Source organism: Pseudopodoces humilis, chromosome 2 (assembly GCF_049639895.1).
Source record: "Pseudopodoces humilis isolate 2021_Gansu_Grassland_sample_001 chromosome 2, ASM4963989v1, whole genome shotgun sequence".
NCBI lineage: Eukaryota > Metazoa > Chordata > Aves > Passeriformes > Paridae > Pseudopodoces > Pseudopodoces humilis.
Genome location: NC_142201.1, coordinates 420,107 through 434,945, shown reverse-complemented (window position 1 = coordinate 434,945; position 14,839 = coordinate 420,107). Strand labels below are relative to the sequence as shown.

The 14,839-nt window shown below is 53.6% G+C and overlaps 1 protein-coding gene across 9 annotated transcripts in view; it reads right to left on the bottom strand.

Annotated features, from left to right (window-relative positions):
* STIM1 (stromal interaction molecule 1) overlaps positions 1-14,839 on the bottom strand; it is a 71,082-nt gene that overhangs the window by 34,964 nt on the left and 21,279 nt on the right. For 6 of the 9 annotated variants that reach the window (XM_014255706.2, XM_014255705.2, XM_014255709.2 and 3 more), the window contains 2 exons: positions 9,172-9,305; positions 3,540-3,654 (listed from right to left, as the gene is read on the bottom strand). In XM_014255706.2, coding sequence (XP_014111181.1) covers positions 3,540-3,654; positions 9,172-9,305 — 249 coding nt within the window. The remainder of the gene's footprint in view (positions 1-3,539; positions 3,655-9,171; positions 9,306-14,839) is intronic. The other 3 variants (XM_014255707.2, XM_088051304.1, XM_014255708.2) reach the window with 1 other exon arrangement.

Here is a 14,839-nt window from a genome sequence, read left to right as displayed (position 1 = left end):
CAGTGGGAGGTGTCCCTGCCATAGCAGGGGTGGCACTGGGTGGGCTCTGAGGCCCCTTCCAACCCAAACCATTCTGGGATTCCCTCTGAGCTTTGACTAAAAAACACACATATGGAGCAATACCAGAGAAAACTGACTTGAGAAGGGATCTGTGGGAGGAGGTGGAGCAGGTGCTGCAGCACAAGTGAACCAGCTGAACTTTGCTCCTAAACCTCCTCCCCTCGGCACCAGTGGATTATTTTTGGAGCTCTCCTGCAGCTCCAGAGCTGTAAGTGAGGGAACCTTAGGAAACTGTCATGGGGTAGCTTTACCTTTAAGACAGCTCCTGCCTTTGCCACCTTGTTGTGTTGTGCTTACAGCAGTGCTCTGAAGGCAAAGACAATCCCAGAACGCCACGTTAGTTTGGGTTGGGGGGGACCTCAGCCCACCCAGAGCCACCCCTGCCATGGGCAGGACACCTCCGATGTCCCAGGTGCTCCCAGCCCCATCCAGCCTGGCCTGGACACAGCAGATGTTTTTATTGGAGCTTTGTCACACTTCAGTTCATCATCCTCTGTCCCTGCTGTGGGCAGGGCTGCAGGGCTCTGCTGCGGTGCCAGCCCTGAGCGGGCCCACGAGCAGGAGAAACATCTTCCCAAGCTCCAGGGAGCCCAACACCGCCCACGGGGAGCTGAGCGAGAGGAGGGATCAGCAGTCTGGGAGAGATGAGGGAGATGAGGGAGTTCACAGAGCTGAGGGAGCTGGAGCTCAGAGAAATAAGATGAGAGAGATGAGCGAGATGAGGGATCTGGGAGAGCTGAGGGAGATGAAGGCTCGGGTGGAGATAAGAGGGCTCAGAGAGGGAGCTCAGAGAGCTGACTGAGTGGATGAAGCCAAGGGAGCTGAGGCAGAGCCCAGGGCTGAGCGAGGACAGCAAGGCTCCAAAGGAAGGTGCCATCCCCATGGATGCTGGCACGGTGACTCAGCTGCAGGGTGGCACAGGCCAAGCCACCAACCCGTCCTGGCTGCAGGGAGCTCCCCACAGGTCAGGGTCCCACACACTGGGGGCACAAGCAGGGTGTTACCGATGGAAGGGGTGGGAGAAGCCCCAGGCCCTGCATGGTGACAGCACCGGTGCCTCGCCACAGGGCTTGAGGCCACATGCCCAGCCATCAACACTGGGCCCCTCCAGAGCCCCTGGCTTCTCTCACTTCCACATCCAGGGGTGTTTCCTTTGGGAGAAGTCCCTGAGAAGCGAGCTGGCAGCACGCACAGGCACCAAGAACCCTGCCCGAGGGGCTGATCTGCCATCACTTCCACGGCTTTGGTGGAGCCAGGCTCGCCCAGGACATCACCTGCTGCATCCAGCACCTCCTAAGGGCATCACAACCTTTATCTTCTGCAATAATTCAGGGGCAGAAATATCTTTTTACTGTCCACGTGTGACCAGGAACAGCAGCAAGAGAAGGGAGGAAAAGCAGTGACTTGCAAACAAATGCAACAGGCCCATCCAGGCCGTCCCTGAAGGATGTCAGTGCCCTTCACAGCTGCTTTTCACACCCACAGGAAGGAGCAGACCTTTCCTACAAGCCTGATTCCAGTTTCATGACTTCAGTTCAAACTCCAAAATCAGGCTTTAATTTTCCCTGGAAGTGTTCCAGGCCAGCTTGGACAGGGCTTGGAGCAGTCTGGGACAGAAGAAGGTTCCCTGCCTGGCAGGGGTGGCACTGGATGAGGTTTCTGGCCCCTCCCAGCCCAAACTCTCTGTGATTCCATGACATGAGATCACCCTTCAGAAACCAGTCCCTTATTCTATCAGCCAGAGTGTGCCAGAGGCAGGGACAGAGCCAAGGCAGCTCAGTGATTACAGGGCCTGGCCAGTATCAAGGGATGTTCTCCTCCATCCCTTAACGATTTCTACCCTTTCCCAGCTGACAGCAAAATACACTCCAGGCAAAGCCATCTGTAAACAGCCCTGTAATGGGATAAATATTTCTTACAGAGGCACTCCTTGGACACAGGAGATGCAGGGACTTGGAGTCATGGAATCACAGGATCCTTGAGGCTCAAAAATCCCTCTGAGGCCACGGAGTCCAACCATCCCCAGCACTGCCAAGGCCACCACTGACCATGTTCCCAAGTGCCACATCCACAGGGCTGTGAAATCCCCCCAGGATGTGATTCCATCCCTGTCCTGGGCAATTGTGCCATTGCCAAGTGATGTGGACAAGAATTTTCAACACATCCCTGTCCAAGTCCATGAGAGCCTGGTCTGGGACACACAGCTCTGGAATCATCACATAGATAGCACAGACTGCTTTGGGTTGGAAGGGACCTCAGAGCCCACCCAGAGCCACCCCTGCCATGGCAGGGACACCTCCCACTGTCCCAGGAGCTCCCAATGTCCAGCCTGGCCTTGGGCACTGCCAGGGATCCAGGGGCAGCCCCAGCTGCTCTGGCAATTCCATCCCAGCCCCTGCCCACCCTGCCAGGGAACAATTCCTGCCCAAGATCCCATCAAATCCTATTCTGAAGCCATTCCCTGGCTCCTGGCCCTGCAGCCCTTGGCCCCAGTCCCTCTCCAGCTCTCCTGGAGCCCCTTCAGGCCCTGCAAGGGGCTCTGAGCTCTCCCTGGACCCTTCCCTTCTCATGCACAGCCGCACTGTGCTCTCAACCCACGCTGTAAATGCTGCACCTCAGTGCCCATGCAGTGCTCCTGGGACAGGAGGGACTGCTGCACTCCCTGCAGCTGGATCCAGAGCTCTGGAAACACACAGCACATCCCACCCACAGCAGCTGAAGGGCTAATACAGAAAAGTCAAATACAAACGGGACACAAATGAGAAACTGAAATTTCTATGGCTGATGAACTGATTAGAAGACTAATATCCAGTATTTCAAGGAATGGATGTAGACAGAACTCCTGTTTTAGAGATGAGGAGCACTGAAAAAAATGGGATTAATAATTTCTGTGGAATTCTGGGGAAGCACTTGCCAATCTTAAGTTTGTTCCAAGATTCCCAGGTGTCAGGAAGTTTCTCACCAGAGGCTGAACTCCCACAACCTCCCTGGGTGCTGGGATGAATAACAGCATTTTGGAACAGCTAAAAGTTATTTCTACATGGGCTGTACTCATGACACTTCCTGGATTTCATTCTCCTTTCTTCTTACTGTGAAGGAGTTTTTCAGGTTCAAAAAGTTTCTGCTAAGAGAAACACAACCTGCAGGAAAGCTCCCAAGCAGCTCTATTGAATACTTAGGATGTTATCACCCCACTAAAATTCCATCTGAAACAGAATGTTTGAAGGAGAACCTGGAATTGGACAGTTTTGGCTCCATTTAACACACATTTAGGGCAGGGGAACAAAACAGTAACTGATACTTTGGGCATGCTCAGGAAGCAACACCTCAAAAAGGGAGCTGGAAGAGTCCAAGGCCTGGTACAAGGCAGGAAAAGCAGCACATTCCTCCTGAGAGCTGCACACTGCCCAGGACATCTGAAATCCAAACTCTTTGGCACTCCTGGGAAAGGATTTCTTGGCTTTTTGTCCCTTTTTTACCTTCGGATGTCTTCCAGGCCTTCCAGAGATCTTCCACACTGATGAGCTTGTCTTCTCCATGGAAAGTGCTGTGCTTGACTGCTGGGTCATGGTAATTCAAGTCTTCCCTCAAGAACTGAAAGAGGAATTAACAGCAGGATTAGGCTTTCATTCATCTTTTAGAGAGATGAGTAGCATTAAAAAAAAATTTGAATAGTAATAATTTTGTTGGGAAAGTCATAATAAATCTGAATAAATGAAAAAATATAATGGATATATTTTATATATATATATTAGATATACCTTATATCTATATATCATATATACATACATATACATATATATATGATATATATGATATATATACATATATATATGATATATATGATACATATATATATATATAATATATAATATATATATAAAATATCTTTTATACAGATATAAGTATATTCCCTGCAGTACCCCTGAATATTTCTGTTCCTGGGAAGACCAGCCAGGAAATATTCAGTAAGTAAATATGTTAAATTCATTTAAATACAGAGAAGGGATAATTAATTAGAACCTTGGGTCTTGGAATTCCAGACTTTTCTTCAAATTACAGTTTCACCAAAAATTCACCTAAGTGGCACAATGGAAGCAGCTTTATGACAATGGAGTAAGAACCCAAAAATTATCACTGGATTTGATCTGCACCTTCAAATCCAGGCTGGAACAAATACTACTGGCAAGAGGGGAGGCAGTTCCACTGAAAAATAGATTTAAATATATCTTTCCTAGCTCAGTGGGTGCTCAGAGCAGCTGGGGCTGTCCCTGGATCCCTGGCAGTGCCCAAGGCCAGGCTGGACATTGGGAGCTCCTGGGACAGTGGGAGGTGTCCCTGCCATGGCAGGATGGGCTGGGAGGTCCTTCCCAACCCAAAGCAGTCTGTGAAATCCTCCAGCAGACAGAGAACCACTGACACTCCAGTGCCCAGCAGATGGAACCAAGTTAAAGGATAATTCGGCATTCCTGCCCCTCAGGACACGATCCCCACACAGGCAGCTTCAGCTCTGGGCTGTTCCCTGTGCAACAGGATGATATCCACACCAATAACCACCCTTAGCTCTGGAGGTGGTGTTTTAACAAGATCTGGGCAGGTTTAAATTCCGGGCTCCCTGCCCGGCAGCTCCAGCCTGGGGCTCCCTGCTCTGCCGCCCAAAAGCTGCCACGGCTCCTCCTGGCCAGCAGAAAAGGTGGAAAACGGGAGAATTTGGGCAAACCTGTGTTCTCAGCAGGGGCTGTGCCGATCCCTGGGCGAGAGGCGCCGTCGCTGTGCCGGGTGACGCCGTGACCGGGCAATGTCACCCACGGCAGCGGCCCTGCTCCAGCTCCCGCCGGCAGCACCATCAGCTGCTGCTCTGTATATTTAGCTCGGGTTGCACAGAGAGGAAAAGTGATCCCTCAGCTTCCCCTGGGCTCACAAAGGCCAAAACAAACCCCAAGGACTCGGCACAGGGGACAGAGCTGGGCTGGGGGGATGTCCCGAGAAGTGAGCAGGGAGAGGATGCAGGATGGGGCTGGGCTGGGCCCACCAAAGCCCAAAAACACCTTAAAGCACATTTTCCACCGGTACCTTCTGGGGAAAAGACAAAACCACGGAATCCCAGACTGGTTTGGGCTGGGAGGGACCTTACAGTCCACCCAGTCCCACCCCTGCCATGGACAGGGACACCTTCCACATCCCAGAAATTCCAACCCCCTGGCACCAGAACCACTGTGCAGAGTACTGACCTACCTCCAAACCACTAAAAAGCAACACTTCCAAGTGTTAAAGTTCCCACTGATGCCAGGCCTGGAGACACCCAAAGCTCTGAGTCCTGGACAGAGGGTGACCAGACCATTTCCAAGGTCCCACACAGACCTCAGCCAGGCTGTGAATCCACAAGGACAGAAGGAAACTGAGTCAATCCTGAGAGGATTTGAAGGGAAAGACAAACCATGGTCAAACCAGCTGAAAGCAACAGGACCAGAATCACTGCTACAAAGCCCAGGATGAACTGGGATCACAGTGGGAAGGCTCAGCCTGGGAATGCCGATCTTCTCCAACAGCAGCAGCACCTGGAGCTGCTGGAGAGAGCCCAGAGGAGCCACAGAGCTGCTACAGGGCTGGAACCCTCTGGAGCCAGGCTGGGAGAGCTGGGGGTGCTCAGCTGGAGAGGAGAAGCTCCAGGGAGAGCTCAGAGCCCCTTGCAGGGCCTGAAGGGGCTCCAGGAGAGCTGGAGAGGGACTGGGGACAAACTTGCTGGCTGAAGGCACAGTCAGAAATGAACAGACTCACAAAATGGGATTTTCTGAAGAGTTTTTTTCTCATAGAATCACAGGATCTTCTGGGTTGTAAGCGACCCAAAAGGATCATCAAGTCCAACTCCTGGTTCTGCCCATCCCAAACAATCCCACCCTGTGCCTGAGAGTGTTCTCCAAACTCTCCTTGAATTCTGTTTTGAGTTGTTTTTTTTTAATCTGCAGAAACTCCAACTACTGAAGTGATTTTTCAAACCTTCCCATCCCTCCCACATCCTTGGATCTGTGCCACCCTCCCTCCTGAGCACGAGCTCCCGCTGTGCCGGAGCCAAGGGCCAGACCCGGCCACGTGCCGGGAGCTCGCTGCTCCCCAACTTCAACAGCTTTTCTGAGCTACCAATTCCATCCAAATTACAGACAACTCCTGGCTCCAAGGCCTGACCCCAGGCAGAGGGATCAGGGCCTGGGAGGAGCCAGAGAAAGACTGAGCAGCAACACAAACCTTGTTTCCTGAGGAAACCAGGCTGGCAGCATCCGAGAGCCCTGGCAGCAGGAACCCACATCCCAAACAGCCAGAGCTGCCTTTGCTGTGAGCGTGGAGACAGGAATAGATCCCTAATTAGAAACATTCCCCATGAGGGACACTTCTTTCAATTTAATCGAGGCCACTGGTGTCATCTGAAACTTCATTGAAAATTCACTTCCCAACAGGAAAACTGCAAGGATGATTTATGGACAGCGTGAAGCTGTGGGACAAAACTCCACCCATAACTTATTTTAAAAATACCATTGTCTGTGTGTCCCCTTCTGCCCAGGCAGGGGTTTCAGACCAAACAAAATACTCCCATCACTTACCCCCAGAGGGTAGGGGTCAAAATAATAAATGAAAATATGAAATTCTCAACCAACCAGGAAAATGCCCATCCCTGGAAGTGTTCCAATCCAGGCTGGACTGGGCTTAGAGCAGTCAGAGATAATGGAAGGTGTCTCTGCCCATGGCAGGTGGTGCAACTGGATGAGGTTTAAAGTCCCTCCCAACCCAGACCATCCTGGAAGTCCATGAACCCTGTAAAAGGTTTAAATTTGAGCCTCCTGCATTCTTCCCAATAATCCCCCGGCAGCTGTCCCAGCAGAGCCCAGAGTTAAACCTGACTGCAGGGTCCGTGTGGGGGAGAGTGATAACCTTGACAGGGAGAGCCCGGCAGGAGCCAGCCCGGAGAGGGAAATTCCTGCAATGCCTCCTTCAGTGGCTCCAGGGCTTACTGACAGGTGAACCTAATGCAGCTTCAATAAAAGCTCAGCAGAGGCAGAGCTGCAACTGCAGGTATGGAACTCCAGGGACAGGAATCACTGCACTTGGAAACGACTCCAAAATCATTGAGTCCAACTGGAAATGCAGCAAGCCAAGGGCAGCCAAGCAGGGCAATCCCAGCACAAACAGCCTGGGGGGAATGGATTGGGAGCAGCCCTGGGGAGAGGGAGCTGGGAGTTGGTGGGAGATGCTCCACATCAGCCCCAGCCTGAAATCCCCGTGCCCTGGGCTGATCCCTCAGCATGGGCAGCAGGAAAGGGATTGGGATTCTGCCCTTCTGCCCCACTCAGGCTGGACAGCCCTTTCCAGGAGGAATTTTCCCAAATACCCAACCCGAACCTCCCCTGGTTCAATTAAGGCCGTTCCCTCTCCTCCTGTCCCTGTTCCCTGGCAGCAGAGCCCGACCCCCCCGGCTGTCCCCTCCTGCCAGGGACTTGTGCAGAGCCACAAGGGCCCCCTGAGCCTCCTTTGCTCCAGGCTGAGCCCCTTTCCCAGCTCCCTCAGCCCCTCCTGGGGCTCCAGACCCCTCCCAGCCCTGTTGCCCTCCTAAATGCAGAGCAGAGGTGCTGGGAGCAGGAGCAGCCCTGCCAGGGCTCAGCAGTGCTCGGATGCAGCTCAGAGGGGGTTGAGGAGTGGCTGTAGGAGCCCCAAGGCAGTGATTCTGAAGCCCTTTGGAAAAACCCACAGGATTCCTCCCACCCTGGCAGTGTCTCTGTGCCAAGGCTCTGAGCACACATTCCCAGCACTGTTTTGTACCAGGAGCTCCCAGTGACTCCAGTGGTCTGACTCCAAGGTTTGCCCAGAGACATAAAACTGCCAGTTCTGCCCAACCCTAAGGACACGAGGCTTATTCCTGATTAAATGCCAAGGAGCAGCACACATGGGCTGAACTGGGCTGCCCCAGGCTGCCCCAGTCCCTGGGAGAGGCTGAGCTGCAGCTCCAGCCACTCAGTGCAGGGAACTGCCTCCAGGGAAACACCTCATGTGGTGGAGGAAACGCAACTGGAAGCTCTTCAATTGTTTTCATTACTCACTCAAGTGGGGTTGAGGCAGAGGGAACAGCCCTGCAAGCTGGGAACAGCCACCCAAAACCAGCAGCTCCTGGGACCAGGGCCTGTGTCCCTGGGGACTGTCACCACTCCAGAGGGACATTGTGAGGGCTGGATCTGCAAGAGCAGCAGGGGCTGACCCCGGGTCCCTGCAAGTGCCCAAGGCCAGGTTGGACACTGGGGCTTGGAGCCTTTTGGGACAGTGGGAGGTGTCCCTGCCATGGCAGAGGTGGGACTGGATGGATTTAAGGTCTCTTCCAGCCCAAACCAGTCTGGGATCCTGTGACCTGGGACTGCAGAGCTACCTGTGAGTGGCAGCAGATCCTGCACCCACATGCTTCCTTTCAGCTTCCCCTACTCTGACTGTTTAGCTGCCAGTTCTCCCTAGAAGAGAGAATTCCTCACCTCCAACGAGCACCCACCACAAGTGAGGAAACACTAAAACAAAGAGCTTTCCCTTTTCCAGCAGACTCTTATTTCCATCAGTGCTTGTGTAAACAAAGAACAACAACCTTCTTTCTCTTCAATCCTTTATCAGCTAAAACATCCAAGGCTGACACAACAAAAAGCTGTTCCCTTTTTTGCAGTGAGCACACGTGGACCGTTTTAGTTGGTTGCTGGAAGAATGCAGTGAACATAAAACCATGGAATGGTTTGGGTTGGGTGGGACATTAAAGTTCATTTAATTTCACCCCCTGCCATGGGCAGGGACACCTTCCACTATCCCAGGTTGCTCCAAGCCTCATCCAGCCTGGCCTTGGGCACTCCCAGGGATGCAGGGGCAGCCACAGCTTCTCTGGATCAGTGAAGTAGCTACAAACCCCCAGCAGTGATGAAAAGCCCCAGCCAGCACTGCTGACAATGCTGAGACACCCCTTGGATCATCTCAAGGTGACACACGCCTTCCTCTGTGAGGAGGAGGAGGAGGCACCAAGCCCAATCCCAGGCCCTGGCCACAGCAGCCTGACCGTGAGAGCAGCCCCCAGCAGTGGCCTGGACCCTGACTGACCTCGTCGCTCTCCTCCACGTCCACGTTGCCGTTGGCGTCGTCGTCCATCTGCTTGTGGATGTTGCGCACGGCCTCGAAGCTGAGCTGCTCGTCCTCGTCGTGGCACAGGGCCTTGTCGATGCGGCAGAACTCTGCTGGGGGCAAACACCAGCACATCAGGCAGCAGAACAAAGCTCCTCCGGCTGTCCCTGGGAGCCACCGCGGGCTGGGCACAGGGCACGGCGGGCCAGGGCTGCTGCTCTCCCCCTGAGCCCTCCACGCTCCCTCCGGGGCAGCTCTCCCAGCAGGGGCTGGCTCCTGCCCGCGGCCACAGCTCCGCATCTCCCCTGGAGGCTGTTGGCATTGGCACCGTGTGCGGCCGGGGAGGAACAGCTCTGTGTTTATAAAACCCAGCAATTCAAACCCTTCCCTGCTTCCTGATTATGGAACGGGCTCCTCTGGCTGCTTTTCACATCATTTTCTACTTCCCAAGACTAACACTTGACATCTTGCTGCGTGCCCGGGTCCATGCGAGCACCGAGCGGGGCTGATCCAGCCAGGCGGTGACAGCAGAGCCAGGGATGGGGAATCCTGAGGGACCTGGGCAGGCTGCAGAGCTGGGACCGTGCCCAGGCCACGGAGCTCAGCAGGGCCAAGTGCAAGGTGCTGCACGGGCTGGGGGAGCAGGGGGTGTTCACCTGGAGAAGAGACACCTGAGAGCCCCTTCCAGTGCCCAAAGGGGCTCCAGGAGAGCTGGAATGGGACTGGGGCACGGGAATGGCTTCCCACTGACAAGCTGGACAATGCCAAAGCCTCCTGCAGAGGCAGGGCTGGTGTCCTGCTGCTTCCCAAACCTCGGGAAGTTTTTTCCAGGCTAACTCAGGTCTGTCCATGTGGCCAGGGGTGTCCAGCAGCGCTGTGACCTGGTGGCCAAACCAGTGAGTGAACTGGGAACCCTGACTGGGGCTCTCTGCTCTCCCAGGGCACTCCTGGCCAGCTGCTGAGGGGACACCCGCAATCACAGGGACCTCGGAGGAACACTGGATACCCTGAGGTTGATTTGGAGAGATTTGGGGCTCCTCTCCTACACTGCAAGAGTGTTCCCGTGGCTCAGAACTTTGGGCTGGGCCTTTCTGTGCGGGCTCCTCCCGTTCTCTCCGAGGCAGCGAGCCGGGACACGAGATGGTCTCTGTGTTTATGCTGCCCTTGGACCCGGCTCCAGAAGGAAAAATGAAGCCGGGCTAAGCTATCTCCCAAAATATTACATGGTTATCTTGTTCCGAGCCTGTGCTTGTTGTTGCAGGGGAGAACGTGGCAACGCTGTAGCAAAGTTTGGATTAAAGGAAGGGAAGGTCGTGTTATTGTAAAAGTGGATTTGTTCAGATTAACCCCCTCCTGACCACGGAACTCCTGAGCCCTGGCTCACGGCTGTCCGAGGGGCTCAACCACGAAAAGGGATGAAGCATGGAAGGGATGATGGACTGGGGGAGTCAGGGATTGAGGGGACCCTGCCCAGATTTCCTCCCACCCCAAGGAGAACCCCTAGGTACTTCCAACACAGGTGCCAGGAATGAAGATGGACTGAGAGCAGCAGTAAGGACAATAAAACAAGCGTTTCAAGAGCTGCCAGGTGCTGATAACCAACTACACCATCAACAGCAATCAAAACAAACCCAGGGAGGAATTCGGTGCTTTCATCAAGACCAGAAAGAGCCTGAATATGGGGCACAAGTGATTTAATCAGCAGACAACTCTGAACTGCTAACAAAATGGTCCCAAAACTTCAGCAGCCAGGATGGGCTATTCATTCCCCTCCCTGTTATCTCCCTTCCTCTCCCTCTTATCTCCATGGGCTGCAGCTGCAGGAATACCCAAATGAAGGAACAAAGACCAGCACCAGCCACTTTGCCTAAACCTGATGGATGATTAAGCCTAAAGATCAAAGCACAGAATCATCCTTTGGGTGGGAAGGGACATTATGGCTCATCCACACCTTCCACTGTCCCAGGTTGCTCCAAGCCCTGTCCAAGCAGGCCTGGAATACTGCAATCAGGCTATTCCAACGCACCTTCAGCGAACAAAAGCTTCAAAATGAGTGCGAAATTTGCTTTGTTTAAGTAAATCTCCCTGTCCAGAACTTCCAGCAGCTTCCCCAAGAGCCGCTGGCTGCCTCAGCAGGGCTGTGGCTCCTGGGGAGGGGAGGAACAACACCATCACCTTCACTCCCAGCGTCACCGGGAGCCTCCCGGCTCCATCCCCGCTGTTCCTCGGCTCCCGGCCCTTTATCTCCTACCGTCAACTCAATGGTGGATCTGCCCTGCAGAACAAAGAGTCTCTTGTCCCTCCCAAGGGGAGTTCTTGATGGGCCATTAACCTGGGCACATCAACATGTTTGCCCTCACAGCCCTCCTGCGGGCCTCACATGGCTCCTGAGGGATTTCCATCCCTCCCGTGGGATTTCCATCCCTCCTCCTGGCCTCATATCCTCCCTGTGGGATTTCCATCCCTCCTGCAGCCCTCACATCCCTCCTCCTGGCCTCATATCCCCCCTGTGGGATTTCCATCCCTCCTGCAGCCCTCCCATCCCTCCTGCGGGCCTCACATGGCTCCTGAGGGATTTCCATCCCTCCCGTGGGATTTCCATCCTTCCTGAGGGCCTCACATCCCCCTGAGGGATTTCCATCCCTCCTGCAGCCCTCACATCCCTCCTCCTGGCCTCATATCCCCCCTGTGGGATTTCCATCCCTCCTGCTGCCCTCCCATCCCTCCTGCGGGCCTCACATGGCTCCTGAGGGATTTCCACCCCTCCTGAGGGCCCTTCCATCCCTCCTCCTGGCCTTTTCATCCCTCCTGCTGCCCTCACATCCCTCCTGAGGGATTTCCATTCCTCCTGAGGGATTTCCATCCCCACTGCGGGATTTCCATCCCTCCTGCTGCCCTCACATCCCTCCCACCGGCACTTCCATCCCCTCCTGTCCCTCTGGCCAGCCTCTCCCCATCCTCAGCCCCTCGGGGCTCGCTGTCCCCCCAAAGGCACTCTGCAGCCTCTGTCAGGGCTCCTGCTGCCACCACAAAGGTGCCACCACCCATATCATCAAAGGACACTGAGGCCTAAGTGCCAAAACAGAGCTGGAATTCCACTGAGACATGGAGGTTGGAAAAGGCCTTGGACACCATCGAGTCCAACCGTTCCCCAGCAGTGCCAAGGCCAGCACTGACCGTGTCCCCAAGTGCCACATCACAGGGCTGTGAAATCATCCAGGGATGAGGTTCCACCTGTGCCAGCGCTGGACAACATTTTCCATTCAGGAACTCTTCCCAACGTCCAACCTGAACCTCGCCGGTGCAATGTGCAGCCATTTTCACCTACCACAGAAGGCAGATTGGGGTGGTTTTACAACAGATGATGAAGATGTGTCTTGTGGTGGTCCCGGCTGGCACAAGCTGCCCAGAGAAGCTGTGGAGGCTCCAGCCACAGAGACCCCAAACCCCAACGGGACACGGCCCTGGACCAGCAGCTCTGGGGACGATGATCTCCAGAGCTCCCCTATAACATCATTTCATTCCAGACCTTTCCTTTCTCATGGCAGATTCTCTCTAATGAGGATTTTGTTTGTTTAATTTCCCTTGGTTTCCTTCTGTGAGCTCCCATTATCCTCAATAACACCCCAAACTCGTTAACAGCAGCTCGGCCCCTGCAGCAGGCGTGGGGACAGCCCTAAACAGCAGCTTAATTATTACAATTGTCATTTACATAACTGGCTTTTATAAACACCGGGAGGGCAGCCAAGGAAAAAAGCCCTATATTTGGGGAAAAAGAACTGTTTACATATTTCACCCGTGTAAACAAGGGCTCAGTTGAACTTCCGTGCTCAGGGTTCCTCCCATGGAACTCTGGGTTTCAATTAAAAAACACCAAGGACAACTTCAGGAATTTTAACGAAGGCATTAAACTGTGAGGGATGTATCCAGAGATTTCCATTCCCTCTGGAATAGCAAGGGGAGTCCTGGGAGCCCTGACATCTTGCAAGGCTGCAGAGCAGCAGCACAGAGAGCAAGGGCAAAAGGGCACAGTAATAATCCTGTGTTTCCAGCTCTGATTCCCAAACATCAGAGCCTGATGGAGCTGTGAGAGTATCCAGCCATTCCCACTGTCAGGAAAGGACTCAAAGTGTTTTTATAGTTCAAGCTGACACTGTTCAGCTTGTTTACTACAGAGAGAACTACAGGTCTAACGTGCCACACTCAGCCACAAGCACATGCAAAATTCACATATGAATCCATTTTTCCAAAAAATTATGTGGATTCATCAAACAGAATTGGGATTTTAGTTTTTGCTCATTTTCCTATTCCTTGACCTACCTTCCCTGGCAAACTCCTTCCCTGGGAGGTGCAGAGCCAGGGCACCAGGTCTTGCTCTGGGCAGGCAGCAGCCCAGAGGGCAGGGCTGGATGGGATGTGGGGCAGGAATTGTTCCCTGGCAGGGTGGGCAGGGGCTGGGATGGAATTGCCAGAGCAGCTGGGGCTGCCCCTGGATCCCTGGCAGTGCCCAAGGCCAGGCTGGACATTGGGAGCTCCTGGGACAGTGGGAGGTGTCCCTGGTCCCTCCCAACCCAAACCTGTGACTCCATGACCCACAGGGACCTCATCCATGTTCCCACCTCCCTTACAGTGTGCAAACCCCAACACTGATTCTCCCAGCAGTTTTGGGATGTAGAACCCAGCAGCTGAAGGGAGTTTGCTCAGAGAACACAGAAGAGAGCATTCAAATATCTGCTCAACAGGGAATTATTCCCATGCTCCTGTGGTCCCATCCCCCTTGGGACAGCAGGGTCTGAAACAGTTCAACAGGCATTCAGTGCACTCAGCCAGTTTTCCACTCCATGGAATTCCACACTGGTTTGGGCTGGGAGGGACCTTAAGGCCCATCCAGTGCCACCCCCAGCCAGTCCCAGGTTGCTCCAACCTTCAACGACCACAAAGTTTCAGCAGGAGTTCAAAGAGACTTTTTTCCTCTAAGGGAGCACCTTGCACAATGCAAAACCCCAAATCCTTGTACTCAACTCAGTCTAGGAAAAATGTAAATCCAGGCAGAGGTTGGACTGTTTGATCTCTGAGAGACTTTCAAAAAAAGCACCTCGGGTGTCTCTGCTGGAAGGTCCAACCCTAAATGTTCACAAACCACTTAATAACAGTGCCCAGGGAAACAGGATCAGCATGGCAAAGCCACACAGGGTCAGGCAGATGCAGGAGGAAGCCCTGTGGGATCCAGGGAGCCTCCCGGCACCACCACAGCTGAACACAGCCACAGGAAAGAATTAAACAGCAAAGTGAGGTTACTGCACAGTCACGAACTTACATTCAATTAAAACCTTAAAATTCCCTCCCCAAATGGGCTTCTCTCCTTGGTACACGCTCAGCATTTATTTACTACTGTCAATCCTCTCATCACCAAGTGCAATCAGCCTCTTTCATCCTCTCGATGCACTAATTTACTGATTTAATGTCAGCCCATTGCTTCCAAACATCCTCCCTCTTCCCCACAGCAGCAGCACAGCCCTTTCATCCCTGCCTTCCACCCAGTCCCCCCCACCAGAACTTTGTCACCCTGTTTTTCTTCAAGTGCTTCGCTCTTTCCATCCCTTTAAAACAAACACACAACCCCCAAAAAACAAGGCTGGAGTGGGGA